General features: G+C 37.6%; 2 protein-coding genes and 1 long non-coding RNA gene across 5 annotated transcripts in view; 2 read left to right on the forward strand and 1 right to left on the reverse strand.

Moving 5' to 3' along the window:
- Nucleotides 1-10,850, reverse strand: part of LOC148396633 (F-actin-monooxygenase mical2b-like) — a 28,314-nt gene extending 17,464 nt beyond the window's left edge. Inside the window, exons 1-6 of one of the 2 annotated variants that reach the window (XM_088378073.1) lie at nucleotides 10,644-10,850; nucleotides 2,960-3,301; nucleotides 2,016-2,223; nucleotides 1,480-1,596; nucleotides 1,125-1,226; nucleotides 93-248 (exon numbers count right to left, since the gene is read on the reverse strand). In XM_088378073.1, the coding sequence (XP_088234199.1) occupies nucleotides 93-248; nucleotides 1,125-1,226; nucleotides 1,480-1,596; nucleotides 2,016-2,223; nucleotides 2,960-3,223 (847 nt within the window). In that variant the 5' untranslated portion in view covers nucleotides 3,224-3,301; nucleotides 10,644-10,850. The remainder of the gene's footprint in view (nucleotides 1-92; nucleotides 249-1,124; nucleotides 1,227-1,479; nucleotides 1,597-2,015; nucleotides 2,224-2,959; nucleotides 3,302-10,643) is intronic. The other variant, XM_088378072.1, reaches the window with a different exon arrangement.
- Nucleotides 10,851-11,966: 1,116 nt separating this feature from the next.
- Nucleotides 11,967-19,424, forward strand: LOC148396634 (dual specificity tyrosine-phosphorylation-regulated kinase 4-like). Of its 2 annotated transcripts, XM_088378075.1 has the most exons (13): nucleotides 11,967-12,135; nucleotides 12,767-12,937; nucleotides 13,008-13,088; nucleotides 13,184-13,347; nucleotides 13,548-13,684; nucleotides 14,961-15,101; nucleotides 15,196-15,334; nucleotides 15,572-15,647; nucleotides 16,388-16,521; nucleotides 16,589-16,649; nucleotides 16,989-17,091; nucleotides 17,180-17,280; nucleotides 18,418-19,424. In XM_088378075.1, exons 2-13 carry the CDS (start codon nucleotides 12,874-12,876, stop codon nucleotides 18,501-18,503), a joined length of 1,287 nt encoding a protein of 428 aa, XP_088234201.1. In that variant the 5' UTR covers nucleotides 11,967-12,135; nucleotides 12,767-12,873; the 3' UTR covers nucleotides 18,504-19,424. The 2 variants fall into 2 exon arrangements, with proteins under 2 accessions (XP_088234201.1, XP_088234200.1); XM_088378074.1 differs by lacking the exon at nucleotides 11,967-12,135 and having other exon boundaries at nucleotides 12,794-12,937; nucleotides 13,025-13,088.
- Nucleotides 13,691-14,622, forward strand: LOC148396635 (uncharacterized). Its single transcript, XR_015858961.1, has 2 exons — nucleotides 13,691-14,361; nucleotides 14,450-14,622. It is a non-coding gene; the product is annotated as an uncharacterized LOC148396635 (long non-coding RNA).
- Nucleotides 19,425-19,815: the final 391 nt, after the last annotated feature.

The following is a 19,815-nucleotide window of genomic DNA, read 5'->3' on the forward strand; positions in this document are numbered from 1 at the left end:
GAAGTATTCTGGTCCAGATTCCACTTTGTGTTTCGGATCATTGTCTTGTGAAATTTAAGGGTATATACAAGGGCAATATTTTGGTGATTGACCTGTTTCTTCCTTGAGTTCAAGGAAGAACTTCTGGTTGAAGATAAAGGCAACTCCACTAATCTCCTCCACTCTGGCCTCTGCTGTGGTGTTTCTGTTGACAAAGTTTGCTGTAATAGCAATGGCGAGTTTTCCTCGAAACTCCTTGCGCCTGAAACCTACCAAAAGCAAAGAAAGAAATGTTTGTGAACAACAACAGCCAAAAACAATTCAACTTTAAAAGGCATTGATTCTATTTGACCAGTTCAGGGGAATCAAAGTTTTACAAAGTAGAACATAGCTGGGCAACAAACTTGCCAGATAATAACAGTGTGCTTGTAATGCCAAAAACAAAAACATTATTATTGGCAATTATATTATTGACTTCTTGATAGCAAATCCGAGTGATGAAATATGAGAATTTAAAGTACAGTATTTATGTACTTGCACGCAAATGATTCTGAACTGCATTTCATGTTTACTTGGGTTAGATTTGTTATTTGAGTCTATACATTAAACAAAATGGGTAAACTATAAAGAAAAATAGGGAAATGCTTTTTTTTTTTTTAATGGTCCTATATTTTAAATGGAAGTAACATGAACAAAGAGCCCACATTTTTATTTAATAATAATAATTTTAAAAATTAAATTAAAATTACATATTTTAATAATAATAATAATAATGAAAAATTAAATTAAATTAAAAATATAAAATCTTTATGACCTCAACCACAAACTCAGATGGACATTATACAATACTTGCCTTCCACTTATAAAAGCATGTAAACAGGAAATGCTTTAGTCAGTGATGAAGGGTAGCTTTGGAACTATTCACCTCATTTCCACGGAAAATAAACAGTGCTTTGACTACAGAGGAATTAGCAAATATATTTGCACTCAGCATACTACTTTTGGGGGAAAAACATTCCTTAGGCTTGTTTGGGCTAAAAATGTGAACAATAGGAGAACATTTAAAGCCTGACTAAAAAGCACAATCACAAAGTATAATTAATAGTCCACAATCCGATTCCTGCTGATATTTTCTTTAACTTTACCATCTAATGTGTTTTTGCGTCCATCAGCTCCAATCACCACATCAAAGTCCATGTCTGAGACGGGGTGATTTGAAGGCTGGATATCTGCTCTCCAACTCGGACCTAGCAAAGCAAACCAGTCTGATTAACAAAGATGACAGGCAGTTGGATGTGAAGTGTTCAACAGTAATGATGTTCATTTGAAAACAGTATGGCACAGGGGAATCGGGTAACTTTCATGTGCTGCTGTTTATTAAGCAACAAAGTTCTGATTTGCATGAGGAACAATGGGAAAGCGTGAATGCTGAGATTAGTGACTGTATTCGGATTACTCAGTTTTAATATACATTACGAATGTTTATGAAGAGGAACTTACTGTCGTCAGTCTGTTCTTCTGGTGGCTCAACAAGTTTAATGAATTCCACATTGACATGAACTTCAATGCCCAGAATGAGACAAATTTTAAGGAGCATCAACTGGAGCTGACGGATACCTGGAAGAGATATTAGCACTTGCATAGAGTATGCATGTAAAAAAAAAAAATTGTAAAACTAAGGACAGATTAGCATACGTACACAAATCATCCATTCAATAAATGAAGATGCATGGATGTTACTACAGTGCTGCAAATTTTCTTCTTGACTCACACTCTTTTTTGTCATTTAATGTTTCCTTTTTAATTAGTACAGTATATCAGTACATTCTTTAAACATGGTTGGAAAAAATCACACATCACAATAATATTATTCCAAATCCAGGAATAGTAATTCTGCATTATTCATGGGAAAAGTAAAGCTAATGAAAAAGTGTTTGTGAAATAAAAGTATTGCTTTTATTCAGCGCTTCCTCAGCACTGGAAACAATGATATTTCAAGGGAACTATTAAAAAAAATGCCAGCCAAATGTACTCACTGATATGATCGATGGACCCAGCACAGAACTTGCCATAGAACTTCTTAGCACCAAGGCCTCTGAGGTCTTCGATGGTGAATGGCCACAGATGAAGCACATTGTTCCTGGAGAACGCGTCCCTCTTCTCAATCACCACCACATTACAACCCAGCAAAGCCAGCTCGATGGCTGTCCGCAGACCACAAGGTCCGCCACCAATGATCAGACACTAAACAGGGTTAGAGAGATGATCAAGAATTACTAGAGGGGAAGACAATTTGGGCTAATGATAACATTAATATGTATATTTGCAATTGGACAGTATAAAGATGCAACAATACAATTAAATCGATTTATATTTTGCATACACACACTTCAAATTCCACAATCTAAATTCAGAACCAGCTTGGCCAACGAGCTAGGAGCAAAGTGTTTTGTTTCAAATACTTTGTTTTCACACAAAAAAAAAAAAGTCTGGGGTAATAATTCAGCTGTTGTTTTTGGCCAGCCAACACTGCTATCTCCCCTGTTTCCTTTCCAGACGTCTTATCTTCAGCTATGTATGAAGTCATTGAAGCAGCATGTCAAAAGGGTGTAGCTTTGCTAACATAGGGGCGGAGTGTGCCCTAGATTCATCTTAACGTACACGATGAAGTATTTCGTTGAGGCAAACCATTTAATAGTGGCCCTTAGTCTCCCCCAGAATATTAATCTCTCAGTTGATGCCTTTTGGACTATTTTCTGCTCCGGACTTGGTGGGAACATTTTCAATATGCTGACTGCGATTTGTCAAGAATAGAAGCTTTATTCTTATCATTTGATCATAATGTATTTTCAACAGAAATAAACAAATTGTCAAAACATACTTTTAATAACTGAACATTGGCTAAAGCAAAAGTAATATATCTCACCGTGCATGTGCATATACTGAGAATTATAGTTTTGTGAGCAATTCTGTGTCTTACCCTCGTTCCTTGAGAGGCTTTATTCTGGCTGTACACTTTTTGCTGTGCCCTCTTGTCCAATTTGGTCCACAGAGGTTTGACCTTCCAGGAGTTGACTGCTGCTTTCAGTGAGCTGTAGAAGTTGCTATAATCCAGCGGATCCAGTTCCAGCTGCCTGCAGAGGATACTAAAGGCCTGCAGAGTTCCTTTACATGTGGACATCTGGACAAAGTTCTCAAAGAGTTGACTAGCCTTAGCGGTTCGCTCATCCTCCGTCTCGCCCATCCTGTCTGATTGTTACCTTTCCCCTTTTGACTCCTTGCACACTGAGAGAACTCTGTCCTAGAATGTTGCCATGCATATCTGGGAATGAAAAATAAAGAAATAATGAATACAAGATTATTCACTGATAAAACAGAATATATGAACGTGTGTAAAAATAATCCAAATTATTGAAGCAATGCCAAATTATATGTATATGGTGCAGATATTAATTGCAATGGTGTACAAAAAAATTGCATAATTGTGCATGCAGCCAATTTAAGCACGGCCGTTCTCTGGCTGCTGGTGTAATTTACTGTGTTGCGTTCTGCAGGGGGAGCAGAATTCATGCCAGCAACATGCCAGTGGGGTTATTAAAGTAATCCCAAAAGAGTCCGATTACAACTGGAGTTATGCAAGCCAATGAAGAAGAGGAAGTCTCTGATCAAACCTTTCTTCAGCTACCCATCCCAACCCCATTTTGACACGGGTTGGTTGGGCCAATCTCATTCAGCTGAGTTGTCATAAAAAATAGATTTACCTTTCTACCCACACTAAGTATAGGGACTGAAGCAAGGATGTTGCTACCGGAATTTTAGTTTAATGTTATTCGTTTTATTTTATTTTTTGTGTTGATGATGGACGTTTGACCAGGCTTTGCAGATGCAACCTTTTTTTTTCCCCCTTTACTTTGTTGAATGTTGTGGCAGGGTTAGGGGTTAGGCTCCATAATCGAGCAGCCCTATTGAATAAATTAACTAATTTTTTTGTAATTTGCAACTATTACATAATTAAAGACATAACATTTGACTATTTTACAATACTGATTTAATCAGCAGAACAATTAATCTGTCACACCCCAACTATAAATGTTGCTGAACTTGAGTATTAAATAAATTAAATTTCAAATATGATTTACTGAACAATATACTACATATGCTGGAAAAAGGGATGGAGATTTTCAGCGATGAATACAGACTAAAAAAGATTTACATAAAACTGTCAATTTGGAGGATTGTGCAATAGCAACAATTATTAAACTATGGACTTGAAGGCATTGGTTACTGCATCTTTTGGGATATCAAAGTGAAATGGAAAATCGTAAACTTGGGTAAAGGAAAGGTTACATTCCAAAGGCAATAACAGCTTGTAGCGGGCACTGAAAATAGCCTTCACACGTCCGTGTGCTGCCTTGCTTGACTTGTCATGTTTGCTTTGAACACATCCTTGCATGCATATACAGTATACTTATAGCCAACAACAAGCCAAGACTATTCAAACTTAATTTTTTTTTTCCCCCCTACAAAACATTTACCTTCTTCCGCTGCTCCACTGAATGCCTGATAGGATTACGACTGTGTGCATGTGACTGGATAGGTTCGGCTCAACAAGCACACAAAAAAAAATTCACACAAGATTCACACAAACGAGGTTAGCTTTGGAACAGGAACCTCATCCATTCTCTGGTATTTAATCTCAATTTCAAAATCAATTACATATAACCGATCTTTTTAGGAAATATTGAATCAAAATAAGCTTACATTTATCTTAATAACTTCAATGACCTACTATAATATTTTTTTTAAGTGGAAAAACTAAGCATAAGCATCCTGATAAAAAAAGTAAGGCTGAGCATTCTAAAGATGCGTTCACGCCACAGGTCTTTATGCTCAATTCGGATTTTTGGATGAAGTCCGATTTTTCTTTGTATAAACATTCACATCCCATATTAAGTGTGATCCCAGTCAGTCTGGTGTGTGAACTAAGTTGAATTTGAGAACCAAAAAAAAAAAAAAAAGATCTGCACCTATTAGAGGTCTTGCAATCATTTTTAGTAGACAGCCATGAAATTATAACATGCTCTGTTGTCGGAGTGCATGATTCTCATTGGGCAAACAGTCTAACACCAGATAAAGTCATTCAAAATAACCAACGTTTCAACACCTGTTCAGTGTTGATATGAAATTGAAAATTTGAATGTTTTCTGAGTTCCTTAAATCCACACAATCTGTTCAAATCATTAAATCCGAGATTGCACTATTTGTCTAATTCTGATTCTTAATCTAAAGACATACTGAAGTTCCCACTGATTTATAAACTCAAGTCTTACACTGTGATCCAAACAGTGACACACATAGGCTGGTCATGGGAATGACTGACTTGAAAGCTGTATTGCGCTAAAAAAAAAAAAAAAAAAGGGAAAGAACATTGTGTTGTGGAACAGGAAGTGGTTCATTTGATCTCTCTTCCCATGCCCTCAGTATATGTAGTGTAAACATAAAAGTTTGAAATAATAACATTTTTATTGTAAATAGCTACCTTGTGCATCTGCACAAATAGCAGATTATCAAACAATATACTTCATAAAAGGAAATTGTTGATGACATCACTATATTGGGAGAAAGCAAAGCTAATTTTAGGTAATTACGTGCTTCCTGGTTACTGAATCTAAGGATAAACGACTTATGGCCGAAGCGCTCAGGGGTATCAGGCGAAACAGAGTGACTATCTATTAAGCCACATCCGAAAGCACCACTGCAGTGGAGGATGACACACCCATGCCTAACATTTAGATAAAAGACTAACAAAATGCACGCCCTTCATCAGCTAGTTTTGCAGTTTGCACACTGGAGTGGGTAATTCATGTTGAAATACAGTTAACGTGTGTTGTACCCTTTCCATTTCCCATAACTATTAGAGGATTATATTGGTAAGGGAATAGTTTCGCCAATAACAGTTTAAATTTAAATCTGGATCACTTTGGAAAGGTATTCTGTGGTGTCGAACATCATCAGTACCCCGTGCTAAATATCAACAGATTTAACACCATCTTGTGTTTGTTTGACGAAACATATCCAAGTATAACTTAACACACAGTCAGCACATCAGGCTTTTTAAAACAGAATATTTGGCAGAGGTTTTGCAACCTTAAACTGCTTCAAGCATCTTTGGTCAGATACCCTTACTTATGCTCTCTCGCCTTATGTTGGAGACAAATAATCGCTCAGATAACCATCTAAAAATTGTGACTGATCAAAGACTAAAAATTATCCGATTACCGTATTTGATTGACATTACGGTGAAATCAGCAGATATGCTTTCAATCAATTTACAATTGTACTTTGCAACACATCCAAAAGGCTTTAAATGAAGAAAGCCCTGATTGAACAAGCCCTGAGTGATATCAATCATCACCAGATAATTCATGATGACACACCAGATTCAGGATTAGTTTGTCAAAGCTGAGGCAAAACCTCTCAGATCAATTGTTGAAGATCAATATGTCATTAAGTTACAGTGGACGCCCCACGTACTCACGGTTCGACATCTGCATTTTCACTGGTTTGCAAAAAGTGTTTTTTTGTGTGCAGGGATATTCAATATTTTTTTTATTATTAATCATAATATAATCAATGTATTTTTTAGAACAGCTAGTATTTATTGATAACTACAATCTTGAATGAGATGCACAGGACAGGCATTTTTAGATGACTCCTAAAACGTTAAAAATTGGATAGCGCCCACACTTGAGGGGCGCTATCTGGGCCACTCAGACATTCACATGGTGCTTTGATATCTTAGCTGAATGTTGTAGGCCCCAGTCCTGCCGAAAGATGAACTGTTGCCTCAGTCTGAGGTCAAGAGTGCTCTGGAGCAGATTTCATCAAGGATGTCTATGTACATTGATGCATTTATCTTCCCGGGCTTGTCTTTCAGTTCCTGATGCTCAAAAACATCCCCCACATCAAGATGCTGCCACCACTATGCTTGAGTGTATGAATGATTTCGGGCAGGTGATGAGGAGTGCCTGGTTTCCTCCTAATGTTCTTTTAATGAAAAGTGGCTTCGGTCTGGCTACTCGAACAAAGTGGAATTGGTGGATTGCAGCAGAGGTCCTTCCAGGAGGTTCTCAGCTTTTGGCAGGGGATCATTGGAGCGCTGAGTGAACAAGTTTTTCATCACTTCCCAAATTTTTCCCGATCGCTCAGTTTAGATGGGCAGTGGATCTCGGAAGCAGAGCTGCCACCATATTGAAATTCACTTCCAGAACATTTTGTTCGTCTGAATTTTCATACATTTATCAAGAACGTTATTGCGGGACCCAGCTACCCATTAGCGCCGTATACTTTGTGGTGTGCATATATGCATTTATTAGGAGCAGTCATAGTGCATTACCCGCTATGACTGTACCAACCCACAACGTTTCCCTTTTTGCAGCTGCCCTTGCTTGTTGCCACTGATATAAATCTATTAAAACTAGAAGGAAGAATTAAAACTAGATGGATGGGCATGAACTATTTTTTTCCCCTTGTTTAACTCATTAGACAACTTTTGGATGAATGACCTCATTTCGAATCCAAGTTACTTTACAGTGAGCGGATAATCTAAATTGACCATTGCTGTGAATCTCAGCGTGAATGGTTGTTCGTTTCTATGTGCCTTGTGATTGACTCTTGACCAGTCAGGTGTGTAAACCGGCCGCTAGTACGGGGTGGGCTTCACCTCGTCTGCAACACAACTGAGAATAAACTGAATAGGCATGCAAGACAATTCATGACCAGCATTGCGTATTTAAAATGCATTTGCATTTTTTCTGGGTGGTGATTTTTTTTATGCATTTTAAATTAAAACATGAGAATTTGTCAAAATTTTGATCAATTGGTGAAACTTTTACATTAACTGGCTAAATGGGTTGCGACATGAAAGTCCTAAAACTATTGAGCTTGTTTATTTATTTAACTTTTTATGTTTGAGAAATCAAATCCAACTGTAAAGTCAAGATTGTGTTGATATACCGTACCTCAGCCTCATTGAGCACATGGTGTTCTGAATGCTATGTGTACAAGGACTGTACTGAGACCAGCTTTGACTGTTGCATGCAAGTCCTTAAATCACACTCCTAATCCTCATAGCATTAACACCACACACTGTAGATGACCAATGCAGGATTAAGCCCATAAACTTGTCAGTAGTTGTCGTGACACAATAGCCTGCACTTCCATAGTGCATTATAAAGTGCAAGAAGCAACCCGGGAGTAAGAATATGTTAGTTGTAAGCAACGGTCAAATAATAAGGATGAACCAAGCCACGTCCTATTATCCTATTTTGTTAAATCCGGTCCATTTTTCAAAATAAAAGCTTGCTCTAAGACTCAGATAAATAAAACGGTAATTCATCCATCCATTTTCTCTACCGCTTGTCCTAACGGGGGTCGAGGGCATGCTGGAGCCTATCCCAGCAGTCATTGGGCAATAGGCGAATGGACACCCTGAACCGGTTGCCAGCCAATCACAGGGCACACAGAGACGAACAACCATTCGCACTCGCACTCATACTTAACACACCGCATTATAGGGCGCATGCATGCCATGACTTACGGTAAACAAAATATGAAACGGAAGCAAGACAGTTTGGTTGTACTTCATTCTACTACTCATATTATTGTTAATTGTTATTCATACGCATATTCATCAATACATTGTAGTCCCAAACGTAAAAATGTAAAACAATTTTTTAAACAAAATATGAGGAACGTTTTTTTTTTATTCTTTCATGATCTATCTTGTTTTGATTTGTTTACTATGCCCAACAGAGGCATTTTAAAAAGTATCGTTGAAATCTAAGAATTTTTTTCTCAGCGTCCGGTTCTCATGAAAAATTATCTGACACACTGGAGCTCAACTTGGCCTTTCTCATCTGACAGCAGCTCATGTTGTCAGCCAGCAACACTTAGCTCCCTGGTGTATTTTTGTCGCCTGATGTCTCTCCCCCAAATCTGATATGTGCAGCGTCGCCCCCATATAAGTCAATCACTCATTCCAGAAACTAACAGCATGAGCCGGAGTGGCTTGTTTTCGTGGCCCCACACACTGAATGACAGAAAGATAAATGAGAAAAGGCTCAGAGGAAATCCGATAGTCACATATTTGGTGTCAACTGCAACAGCGCGATAATAAAAACATAATTTTTAATTCCTGACACTACTCTCATATTATCCGGATGTTGTCATTGCTTTGTAATACAACACAGGCAGAGAAACCCATATACTGTACAAAGAGGTATGGAACTCCAACTGATACTGTGGACAGAATATGTGCATAAACACCTCCCCAATACACAACTTTTGAAAAGTAGAACCGTTTTCTTCTTACAGCTTAACCGATAGGATATTTGGAATAGTACAATTTACATGCATGACATTCATAGTTCATACAGAATCATTAATTACAGTGGAATGTCATTTTACAACAGTGCTGACAATGAGCTAGTGCAGTAAAATCAGAACACAGTAGATCACTTGATGGCACAAGGTACAAACTCAGTTACAGCCGTACTCTGTTTTTCATCCGATTATTTTACATTAACGGCAGTGTTTTTCACGCAAATGTTTTCTGTAATTGGATAGATGATTGATAGACTTTAATACGTTCCATGTTCCAATTGTGGCACACATTTGGGTTTATGTTGCTGCTTTAATGGAGAAGTCAAAAAATTATTTTCAATAATACGTTCTATGCATCCCAACTTGTTGAAAAACAGCATTCTGATTAGTATTACAGTATTATTAAAACAGCATTCTGATGAATATTAATATACAAAAAAATGTTTTAAAAGCAAATAAAAGCATTAAAACTATTTTACTTGTAATTTTATTGTTTTTGACTTAAAGCTTGTGTCTTTTTCGATTTTATCTATGTGTGATTCCAATCTGAATATACCAAATCCCCCGTTTTTTTTTTTTAAAGCACGGATATGGTGCATATATGAATTCTGCCACTTGACAGCAAAAAAAAAAAAAAAAAAAGAAAAAATCAATCGTGTCACTTGAACATTAAGTGGTGGCGTTTCAACAATAAAAGAGATTTTAAGTGCAGTGAATGACTATCTCGCTTGCGTAAGACAAGGATTTATAACAAGTTAAGTTTTGACACGGGGAAATATGAGCAGCAACAAGCCTGAAGGAATTGAACATCTCAAATGGCTGCAGGACTTGTGCAAATAATTTGATTTGGCAGATATGTAATGGGATATATGCGCCAAAAGGAAATTCATCTCATATTTTCAAGACATCTCAACGTTTTTTTATTTCCATTTCTTATCTGTTTTGAATCGAAGCTAATAAAAAGTAGAAGTAGAACCGTAATAGTCATTGCAACGTCATTTTCAGCAATTTATGACATTACGGCTTTCCTGAATCAAGTCCATGAACATAACACCTTAGCGCATGGCCTGCTTTAATTCACCTGCTGTGCCTCTTCAAGCGAGAAATGGCATAAATAAAGCTGCAGCGGGTTAAAAAAAAATAATCATGTTAAGCAGGTTGGTTAGAAAATATGAAATTGACAAGGGGAATTGCAACCAGGTGCGAAATTCAAAGTAACATTCGTGATGGGCATTAAGTCGTGCGCACACTTGCAGAGGGGCTTTCTGACAGCTACTTACCGGGGAGCTCATGTCAGTAAATCGGCGATCTGTCGCAGGCTTCCGTCTTGATTCAACGTTGTCTCCCAAATAGTTTCCTCCAAGTATTGGCACAAGTTGGCTTGAATGCTGACACGCGACTACGGTAGTTGAACCCGATCGCTGTTCACATGACGACCGCTCGAGTGTGACAACTACTTCATAAAGTCTTATTTTTTTCCCTAGTAAATCACACGCTTCCGTCTTTCCCTTCAACATAAGAGGCAGACACCCTAACAACATACTGATTTATCGGCATTTATAAAGAACGCTTATAAATTATTTTTATTCAGGCCAATTAATAAAGTAAAAAATCCAATCCATTATTCTTTGCTTGACTGAAAATTTTATTTATTTATTTATTTATTTATTTATTTATTTATTTATTTATTTATTTATTTATTTGTTTGTTTATTTATTTATTTATTTATTTATTTATTTATTTATTTATTTATTTATTTATTTGGGTTATCCTAACTGATACTTCAAACTAAGCGAAATTTCGACTAATGAAAACTAAACAGTCAAAAAGAAAATAGGAAAGTGTCCAACAGAACTGGATGAATAGGTCAGTAATTAGTATCAATCAGTATCAGTGTTTTTGGTCAAGAATTGTCTTTTTTTTTTTTTTTAAACCAGTTGGGTAAAATTGACCCAACTTGCTGCGTTGGTCCAATTTTTAACCTTGTAGCTTTAAGAGTGTTGGTTGAAGGTATGGATGGATGGATGGATGGATGGATGGATGGATGGATGGATGGATGGATGGATGGATGGATGGATGGATGGATGGATGGATGGATGGATGGATGGATGGATGGATGGATGGATGGATGGATGGATGGATGGATGGATGGATGGATACTTCAGTGCATTGGGGGTAATGGAGTGCTCAGTAATACGGTATAAAGCGCAGTTAAAGAAAAATAAAATTTCATCCATGGAAGGTCATTTTTGGTCCTCTTCTGCCCTCAGGTGGTAGTGGCAGCTCCGCAATATTTGCGCGTTTACATTTATAAATGGGAATGTAGAATAAATAAAACAAGGCACTGACGCTATACAATACAGGAAATTGTATACTAATTTTAATTGTATCAAAATAGACCTATTTTTAGGATGAAGAAAGTCCATGAAATAAGGACAGAGGCGAAGTTGGAATCCGGCAATTTTTTTCCGCCTGTAACTCAAATTGTGACGCCGATTGTCTAGTGACTCGCGCAGGAGTTGTTCTATAAACTATGACAACATCAACGAGCCTTTAAGTCAAAGAATGACCCAATGCCAATACGAGATGTTCTGAAGAAATCGTGTAACACCACCAACGTATGTTCAGCTCCGGCGTAAAATGTTTACTTTCAACCATCTTGACATTGCTCAAGTCTTCAAGCAGAGGTGCTTGGGACTTGAAAAGGCACTGCAAGCGAGGAGGTTCCAAAAACAACAATGTATTTACAGAGCAATGTTACAACCCAACAAGGTATGTTATATTTTAAGATGTTTTATGTTAATGTGGAGTATATATGATTATTATTTTCATACATGCATAAATTGCCCACGGGGGGTTATCTTGATCTACATGTAACAGTTTATCTGTAGGGAGAAAAAAAAAAAAACCTGCAAACTTCTGGGTGTCTATATTTAACGTACCTAAAGAAATGAAATTTTATTATCTAGTGAGAAAAAAACTGTTTTTCCTGCAGAAAAATTAGAAGATTCCATGTATTAGCTATTTAGTGTTAGTAATGACCCTGGATACTTTCTCCTACTGGACAGAGATTTAACGTTGCATAATTATGACTGGTCAATGTTTGATTAAATTATACAATTCCGTATGAAATTATTGTACATGTTTTGCAATTTACATTGCATGTGTCATTTTCACCATGATAATATTTTTTCTAACTATTATGCAGCCCTAATTTAAAGTATGCTTCCTCAGTACATGAACTATAGACTGCACTGCACATTTTCATAAATGGAGCCCTTAAAAGAGCCAAATGTTTCAGCAGTGCTTCCATGCATGATGATATAATCTGGGTTGTCAATATGAATCCAGATTATTTTGTTTACAGCATCCTAAATATGAACCTTTTCTGATAAACATCTAGATCTGTCCAACTTCAATAAGTAAGGTTCACCAAAAGTCAAGCAAATGTGCTGGAAAAAAGATGTCACCACCATCAAATCATCCTCAAATTACTGAAATTGGATTAATATGTCAAAAGATCAGCTACCCACAAAAACATGTGTATCAACAAGGACACCCCAAACCTATTCACGTAAGTTTTAATGGCGTCTTGCAAATGTATTTCTGTTCGTAAATTTGTCAAGTTTTGGAAATGTTTTCAGTTTCTCTTTCTATTCAGGCGTACAGAACAACCATCAAGAACAAAATCTTCACTTTCAATTTGCCGAGTATGACATATGAAAGTAAGGGCTTCGGGGACCGGCCTTTGTATTGCTACATGCATTGTTTATATTCTGATGACAAATACGTGAAACGTAATCTCTTAATATGTGCACAGGTATTCTTAGAGATAACAGACGATTCTTGACACCGTACGAGCAGATTGAAATTAAAGAATATAGAAAAGTTTGGTACGTAGGAAAAAAGGACAGTAAAATTCGGACACAAACCACAACTGAGGAGATCAAATCATTTGATGATGAACAGGGATTTTACAAATCAGTAAGTGCAGAACTACTACTGGTTTTATTTTTTTTCTTCACAAAAAGTATATTTTTAAAAAAGCGTATTGCTGCCACTCAAGGAAAAAATCTCTTAATGAAAGCGTTTTCTGCATATTTCTACTGTGTATCGTGAAACTCTGCATGACATATTACGAATATATTCAAATTCATTGATCAATGATTTTTTTCCATCAACAGAGGATTGGCGACCACCTGGCTTACCGCTTTGAAATATTGAGGGTGATTGGATCAGGATTTGCTGGAAAAGTCCTCAAGTGTAAGGACCACAAGACAACAATGCTGGTGGCAGTCAAGGTTTTTCGAAACACAACTGAGTAAGATGTCACCTCACCAATGTGTATAACAGAAATCATGCCAAGTTTCCCAGTTCCCAAATTTCAACCCCAACAATCTCTGCGTGATGTCCGATCAGTCATTTCTCCCTCTAAACTCCCAATACTGTATTACAGTGAAATAAACAGTTAAAATCGACACAGCTCCTTTTGGCCAAGGGGGGGTGACTGCTCGCTCAGACTCGCTGTCAGCCAAATCATCCTGTGACCACTCATCCTCAGACATAGCCTCGTCAATATTTTGAAGCAGATGTAATGCCTCTACTTTATTTGTATGTCGTTTATTTTTATAGACCACAATGACCCTTTTCTCAATCCATACCACCACTCACGGCCGGTTGCTGTGGAAATCCGGTGGGCGATGTCCGAGCGATGCAAAAGATATACATTGAAATGAATAGAGTGGATTGACTGGCAGTTGAAGGAACAATGACGTAAATATTTTTTTATACTTTTTAATCCAACTCCTTCTAACGCCCCATGAGCCTTTGCGTGAATTTGGTGGGCATCGAAAATCTGCGAGTTCACCTTCTCTGACAGTGACAGACTTAACAATGTGGGAATGCTGGTTGTTGCATCATATAAGAAAAAAAGGTTTCAATCCCGCTTCCTGCTCATGTAAGAGTAGGAGGATGAGGGAAAAAAAGGCCAGCGACAAGGTACGGAACTCATAACAAACTCCTTTACTTCAGATGCGAGGCAATCTGAAAAGCATCACTGATGAAGTTGGTTGTGTTTTGTCAAAAGAGTTTGGACAGAGTCTTATTTAGCTTAAAACAAGTAAGACAGTAAGACACTGCTGAGACACAAAAAGATCACCACATGGTAATATATTCCAAGATTTGGTTGACAGTGTAACTGAAAAGAGTCAATTGTGTTTCTGGAAATGTTATCTCATAAACAGGATGATAGAAAAATCACGTCAGTCTCCTTTCTCCACCTGCATGAAGAAAGAAACTTCTTTTTTTGTTTTCAACATTCACATTCGCTCTAAACGTACGGATTACACATGCCAGACAAAGCAGAAACGGAAAGCCCTAGCTTTGAGTACTAAAGGTAGAAACGACTATTTTCTCAAGAATACATTCATCATTTTTTTAATACAATGAAATTACAGCCAGTGTATGATACATATTCAGACAGGAAATGTCAAAAGGTCAGGAACCTTGTTAATGTAAACAATAAAAATAATACATCAAAGTTTAAGAGCCCTGGTTGTTAAAAAAACTAATAATTCTGGACATGCTTTTGCTTGTAGGGGTCATGGGTTTGCGGAGGCGGAACTAAAAGTTTTAAAGACCCTGCAAAAGTTAGACAAGAGCAACAAAGCCAATATAGTTCACATGAAGGAGTACTTTTACTTCCGCAGCCATCTGTGCATCATATTTGACCTCTTTGAGTAAGTTGACAACGCTTTTTGTTTCTTTCTGTAGTAGGACTAGAACTTCTGATTCATCCAGTAAGAGTAAGCATTCAATTATATTTATTTTCAGAAAGGACCTCTTTAAAGCCTTGATGCAGACCAAGATGCGACGACTCCATGATGGGGACATTAGAAAATATGCCACCGATGTGCTTAAGTGTCTTCAAGTACTCAAAGGCATGAAGATTGTTCATGGTGATCTGAAACCGGTAAGGGACCCTTTATGTACAAGTCTTGAAAGAAGGTGATATATCTTTGTGAATTGTGAAAAATGTAATTTTGGAAAACTATACGCGTTAGGTACAAATACATCAAAGCCAAAACAACAGTGAGTGATACTAGATTTTAGGTGTTAGTTAATTTGTTAATTAAAAAACTCTGTTGTAATTCACTCTTTGGCTATGGTGGATATTGGTAAACCTCTATATTATGTTTTCTCTTTGCAGGAAAACATTCTATTAGACAAGGAAAACAATGCTGCAGTGAGCGATTTTGGAGGCTGCATTTTTTTGAAAGACAATGGCAAGTGCATCTTTTTCAACTAAATGTCACAGGTGAACATTTAGTGTCCCTGAAAAGTAAAATCGTGAGAGTTATAAAATGAGCAAGACGTCAAATCAACCAATCACGGCTCCTGTGACATTTGCAAGCTATGTCGTAGTTATCTGAGACCTCAGTACATGTGATGTAATTTTCAGCCGACAGCAAGTGACAAAATTAAGTTTTAAAGAGGAAGTCAATCCCAAATGTTTCTTTAGAATATATGTGCTGCTCTAAACACGGCATTCTGGTTAATACTGCGTTCGTGGAATATGAGTTAAGCAACAAAATCTACCCATTTTGGGTGGAGATGGATAAAATCAGGTGGATTTTGCTTGTTCAATTCTTATTCCAATAATTAAACATTAATCACATTTAACACATCTAGGTATAAAAGCTGTAGGCTAATTCGGAACTTTTGGCTCATTCTTTTGATTTGAAGCACTAATGTCTTTAGTTTACAACAAAAACAAAGGAACTGACCTTTCCAGTTGTTTTGGAGGAGACTTTGCGTGTCTATGCGACTGTGTTTATGTGTGCGTGTGTGTTATTAACACAATAGTGCACACGGGAAAAGTAACACTACCAGGACAGAAAATCCCATTATACTTGCCAACTAAATTCAATTAAACACCACAAACAATGCAGAAGCTTATGTATCTTTTCTATATGATCCACCACAGACAGACCGACGATTTACACTCTGCCGTACATGTCTCCAGAGCTGCTTCTCGGCAAAATTTCTACCCCAGCGACCGACATGTGGAGCCTAGGCTGTATGTTGGCTGAACTCGACAGAGGCTACGCTCTCTTTGGTGGCCATACCAAAGCAGATATGTTCTACTCTATCACAAGAGTAAGACTGACATTTGCACGCCTCACTAGTTGTTAATAACTAAGCAAGACATTGAATATCATTTCAGGTGCTTGGCCTCCCACCAATGGAAATGCAGATGGAAGCAAATGAAAAAAAATTCCGCATTGGTAAGTAAAAAAAAGTTTCTTCTTGATAATGGCAATTTTCTCCCTCAAGTTTCTTTGCCATTTTGTTTTCTTTTTTCCAAAGGGTGGGAGCTTTTTATGTGAAAATAATGGGGGATCATATTGAGAAAATAACCAAAAATAAAAAATTAACTGTGACTTAAAGGTTTTCGCCCAACTCCAGCATTCAATATAGCTGTCGAGTAAGAACATACAATAGTGCATGGAACATTCATCTTGAATGGTCTTTTTTTATGACTTAATGGCACATTTGTTCACAACATTTAGTGCCAAATTAGCCCCAACATTATCATAACTTTTTTTTTTTTTTTTCTAACACAGGTAGTCCGGACGTTGAATCCACCAAACAGGAAAAAAAATCACTGACCATGAGGATAAGGTCAAGCAATCCAAAGTTTCTGGATTTCATTTCAACCTGCTTGGAGTAAGAGAACATACAATGACAGTCGGTACTTGTAATATCATCAAACAATATATGAATGTACATTGAGTGCATGTATATTGTTTGTTAGATATGATACAAAGAAGCGTCTAACTCCAGAACAAGCTTTGCGTCATCCATGGATCCTAAACGCAGATATGTCCAAACCAATGAAGACGGCAATTAAAATGAGTGAGTCAACACTAATACTGTATGCTTCGACTTGATATGAAAACATTAACGTATTCGTATTAATTACTCTTTGAGAACACTTTAGTACAGACTGAAATAACTCATTGACCATAGGGGTTCCATGGTATTGTATTGTTTGGTGTTATTTTGAGTTGCAAGAAAAAGTAGGTGAAGTCTTTGGAATTATCTAGATTTCATAAATTCCATGATTTGGTCACAAGATATGATATGATCATCATCCATGCCCCAAACACAGACATAGAATTATATATATATTCAGGTTTTAGTGAACACATGTTTGTACATTGTTATAGTGCAGGTTGGAAAAGATTGCAAACCATTGGGTTAATGCTTGAGCCTCCTTTTGCAGCAATAACCTTGAAGTTTAAGATCAGACTGCTCAATCTTCAGTGATTTGGGGATTGTTCCTCACAAACTGCTTCAGTGAGGCAATACTCCTGAGAGTTCTGGTTTGAATCACTCAGTCTTTTCTTTTAAGTCTCTTGATTTACTTCTATCCTTTTGGTCTGTCCTGTTGCATTGCCCATCTTTTATTAAACTTAACTTGATGAGTTCTCCTTAAAAATGTCTTCATGAACCTAGGAATGTTTCATTTATAATGGTTTCAGGGCCCAAGGTAGGGAAACTGTCCACAATGTCTCCTTTATCTCCATCCATCCATCCATCCATCCATCCATCCATCCATCCATCCATCCATCCATCCATCCATCCATCCATCCATCCATCCATCCATCCATCCATCCATCCATCCATCCATCTTCTGTACCGCTTTTCCCCACGGGGGTCGCGGGGGTGCTGGAGCCTACCCCAGCAGTCTTTGAGCAGTAGGCGGGCTAGATCCTGAACTGGTCACCAGCCTATCGCAGGGCACACATAGACAAATAACCATTCGCACGCACGCACTCACTCACTCACTCACTCCTACAGACAATTTGGCGTGATTAATCAACCTACCATGCATATTTGTGGAATGTGGGAGGAAACTGGAGTACCTGGAAATAAACATGAATACAGGAATATTGGTGAAACCACCCTGAGTTAACACCATCCCTTTCATGATGGCACGATATAACATTTGAAAAGACTAATATTTCTCTTTTTTGTCCACCTCCACAGGTGTCAAAGCAGCCAAAACCAGCTTGCTAAAGAGAGACAAAATTGCACCACCACTGTTGCAGCCATTGGTACCACATAAACAGTAACTCCTGAACCCTTGGACACTGGGGTGCATGTATATATAAAAATACATGCATATATAAAATAGTAGAGTTTAGGGAGGAAATAACAGCAAGAGGCCTAAGCATCCATAACTAGTTTGCAAAGGCATGAGTCAAGACTCCTAAGGCTCTACAGACCTGCATAAGGTTTCCCTGAACTGAGTAAGAGAATGCTCAGTGCCCGAAAAATGGATACTAGAGAGCATGGCATCATGCGGGCACACAGGCAGCTAATCTTCATCAACAATCGAACAACAGGAAGCCAGCCATTGCACCTTTCACTTTCAAGTGGAGCATGTACTGAGTGCACACTTTATTTGCAGTATTGTACCATGCCTTTCTACCTCCTAAGTATTCACCAAATGATGGTGTGTACTGACAACTACAGTAATTTGGGTTAACTTGCTCAAGAATATTTTAACAAATGAGACCGGTCCCAAGCCATGCCACCCTATGCACCCTGAAGTCCCCTGGACGCAGATGTCGTAATGTGTCGCTTGGGCAAGGAGTGAAAATCCAGTGATGAGAACAAGTTAAGCTTTGACATCAACAGTCAATGGTATTGCCACTGGAATTAATGTAAGCTGCTGGTATCAGGATGACGCTCCACTAAAGGTTTTCTCAACAGTTAAGCATCAGAAAGAATTGAGAGTGTCTCACAACACAAGACAAAATGAGGAGCAGCCACATCTACAGTTTTAACTGCATTGCAAGTGTTCCTGTTGGAATTTTCTTTGGAGGTTATTGGTCACCCCTATTATGAATGTTTTACTTTTTGGTGTGTTGTTGTTTTTTTTTCTAGAAATGATTAGGTTCCCTGAGAGGCTGAGAAGGACAGGGCCCTAATGTTTTTGTCAAGTTTAATGTAAATTTAGATGGACAAATAAAATGTTGGTTATTTTTTCACATCTGGCATTCTTCCAATGTCTCTTCCCCATATGCACCTTCTTCTAGTTGCTACTTTCCATGAGAAGATAAAGACATTAAAGTATAAAAGAGTAAATATTTTTATCTAATGCCAATTTACAGCTTTCAAAGGTCTGTCAGGTACTAGTCAAGTAAATTCTATTTATGTAGCCCCAAATCACATTAGGAAGAGGTCTAGGGACAGGCAGAGAGAAAATTATTGGGTGAGTGATGAGAAAACAATGCCAAGCGATAATTAATGCTATACATTAGATGAACTTGTTCGCCTTGAAATTGATTAATAAATGCTTTTCAAATGGGATGTACTAATTTATGTTGGACATTATAGGTCCTATTTGTGTAGACAGGCACTTGATTTAAAAACAGGCAC

Source organism: Syngnathus floridae, chromosome 6 (assembly GCF_059516105.1).
Source record: "Syngnathus floridae isolate MCC-2025c chromosome 6, RoL_Sflo_1.0, whole genome shotgun sequence".
Lineage (NCBI taxonomy): Eukaryota > Metazoa > Chordata > Actinopteri > Syngnathiformes > Syngnathidae > Syngnathus > Syngnathus floridae.

What these genes read in the sequence shown, in the direction of transcription:
- LOC148396634 (XM_088378074.1), top strand. Translation starts at nt 12,827, where the DNA reads ATGTCACCACCATCAAATCATCCTCAAATTACTGAAATTGGATTAATA. An exon ending in AACAGGGATTTTACAAATCA is followed by an intron (nt 13,348 to 13,547) that starts GTAAGTGCAGAA and finishes TTCCATCAACAG; the next exon opens with AGGATTGGCGACCACCTGGC. An exon ending in GAAGACGGCAATTAAAATGA is followed by an intron (nt 17,281 to 18,417) that starts GTGAGTCAACAC and finishes CCACCTCCACAG; the next exon opens with GTGTCAAAGCAGCCAAAACC.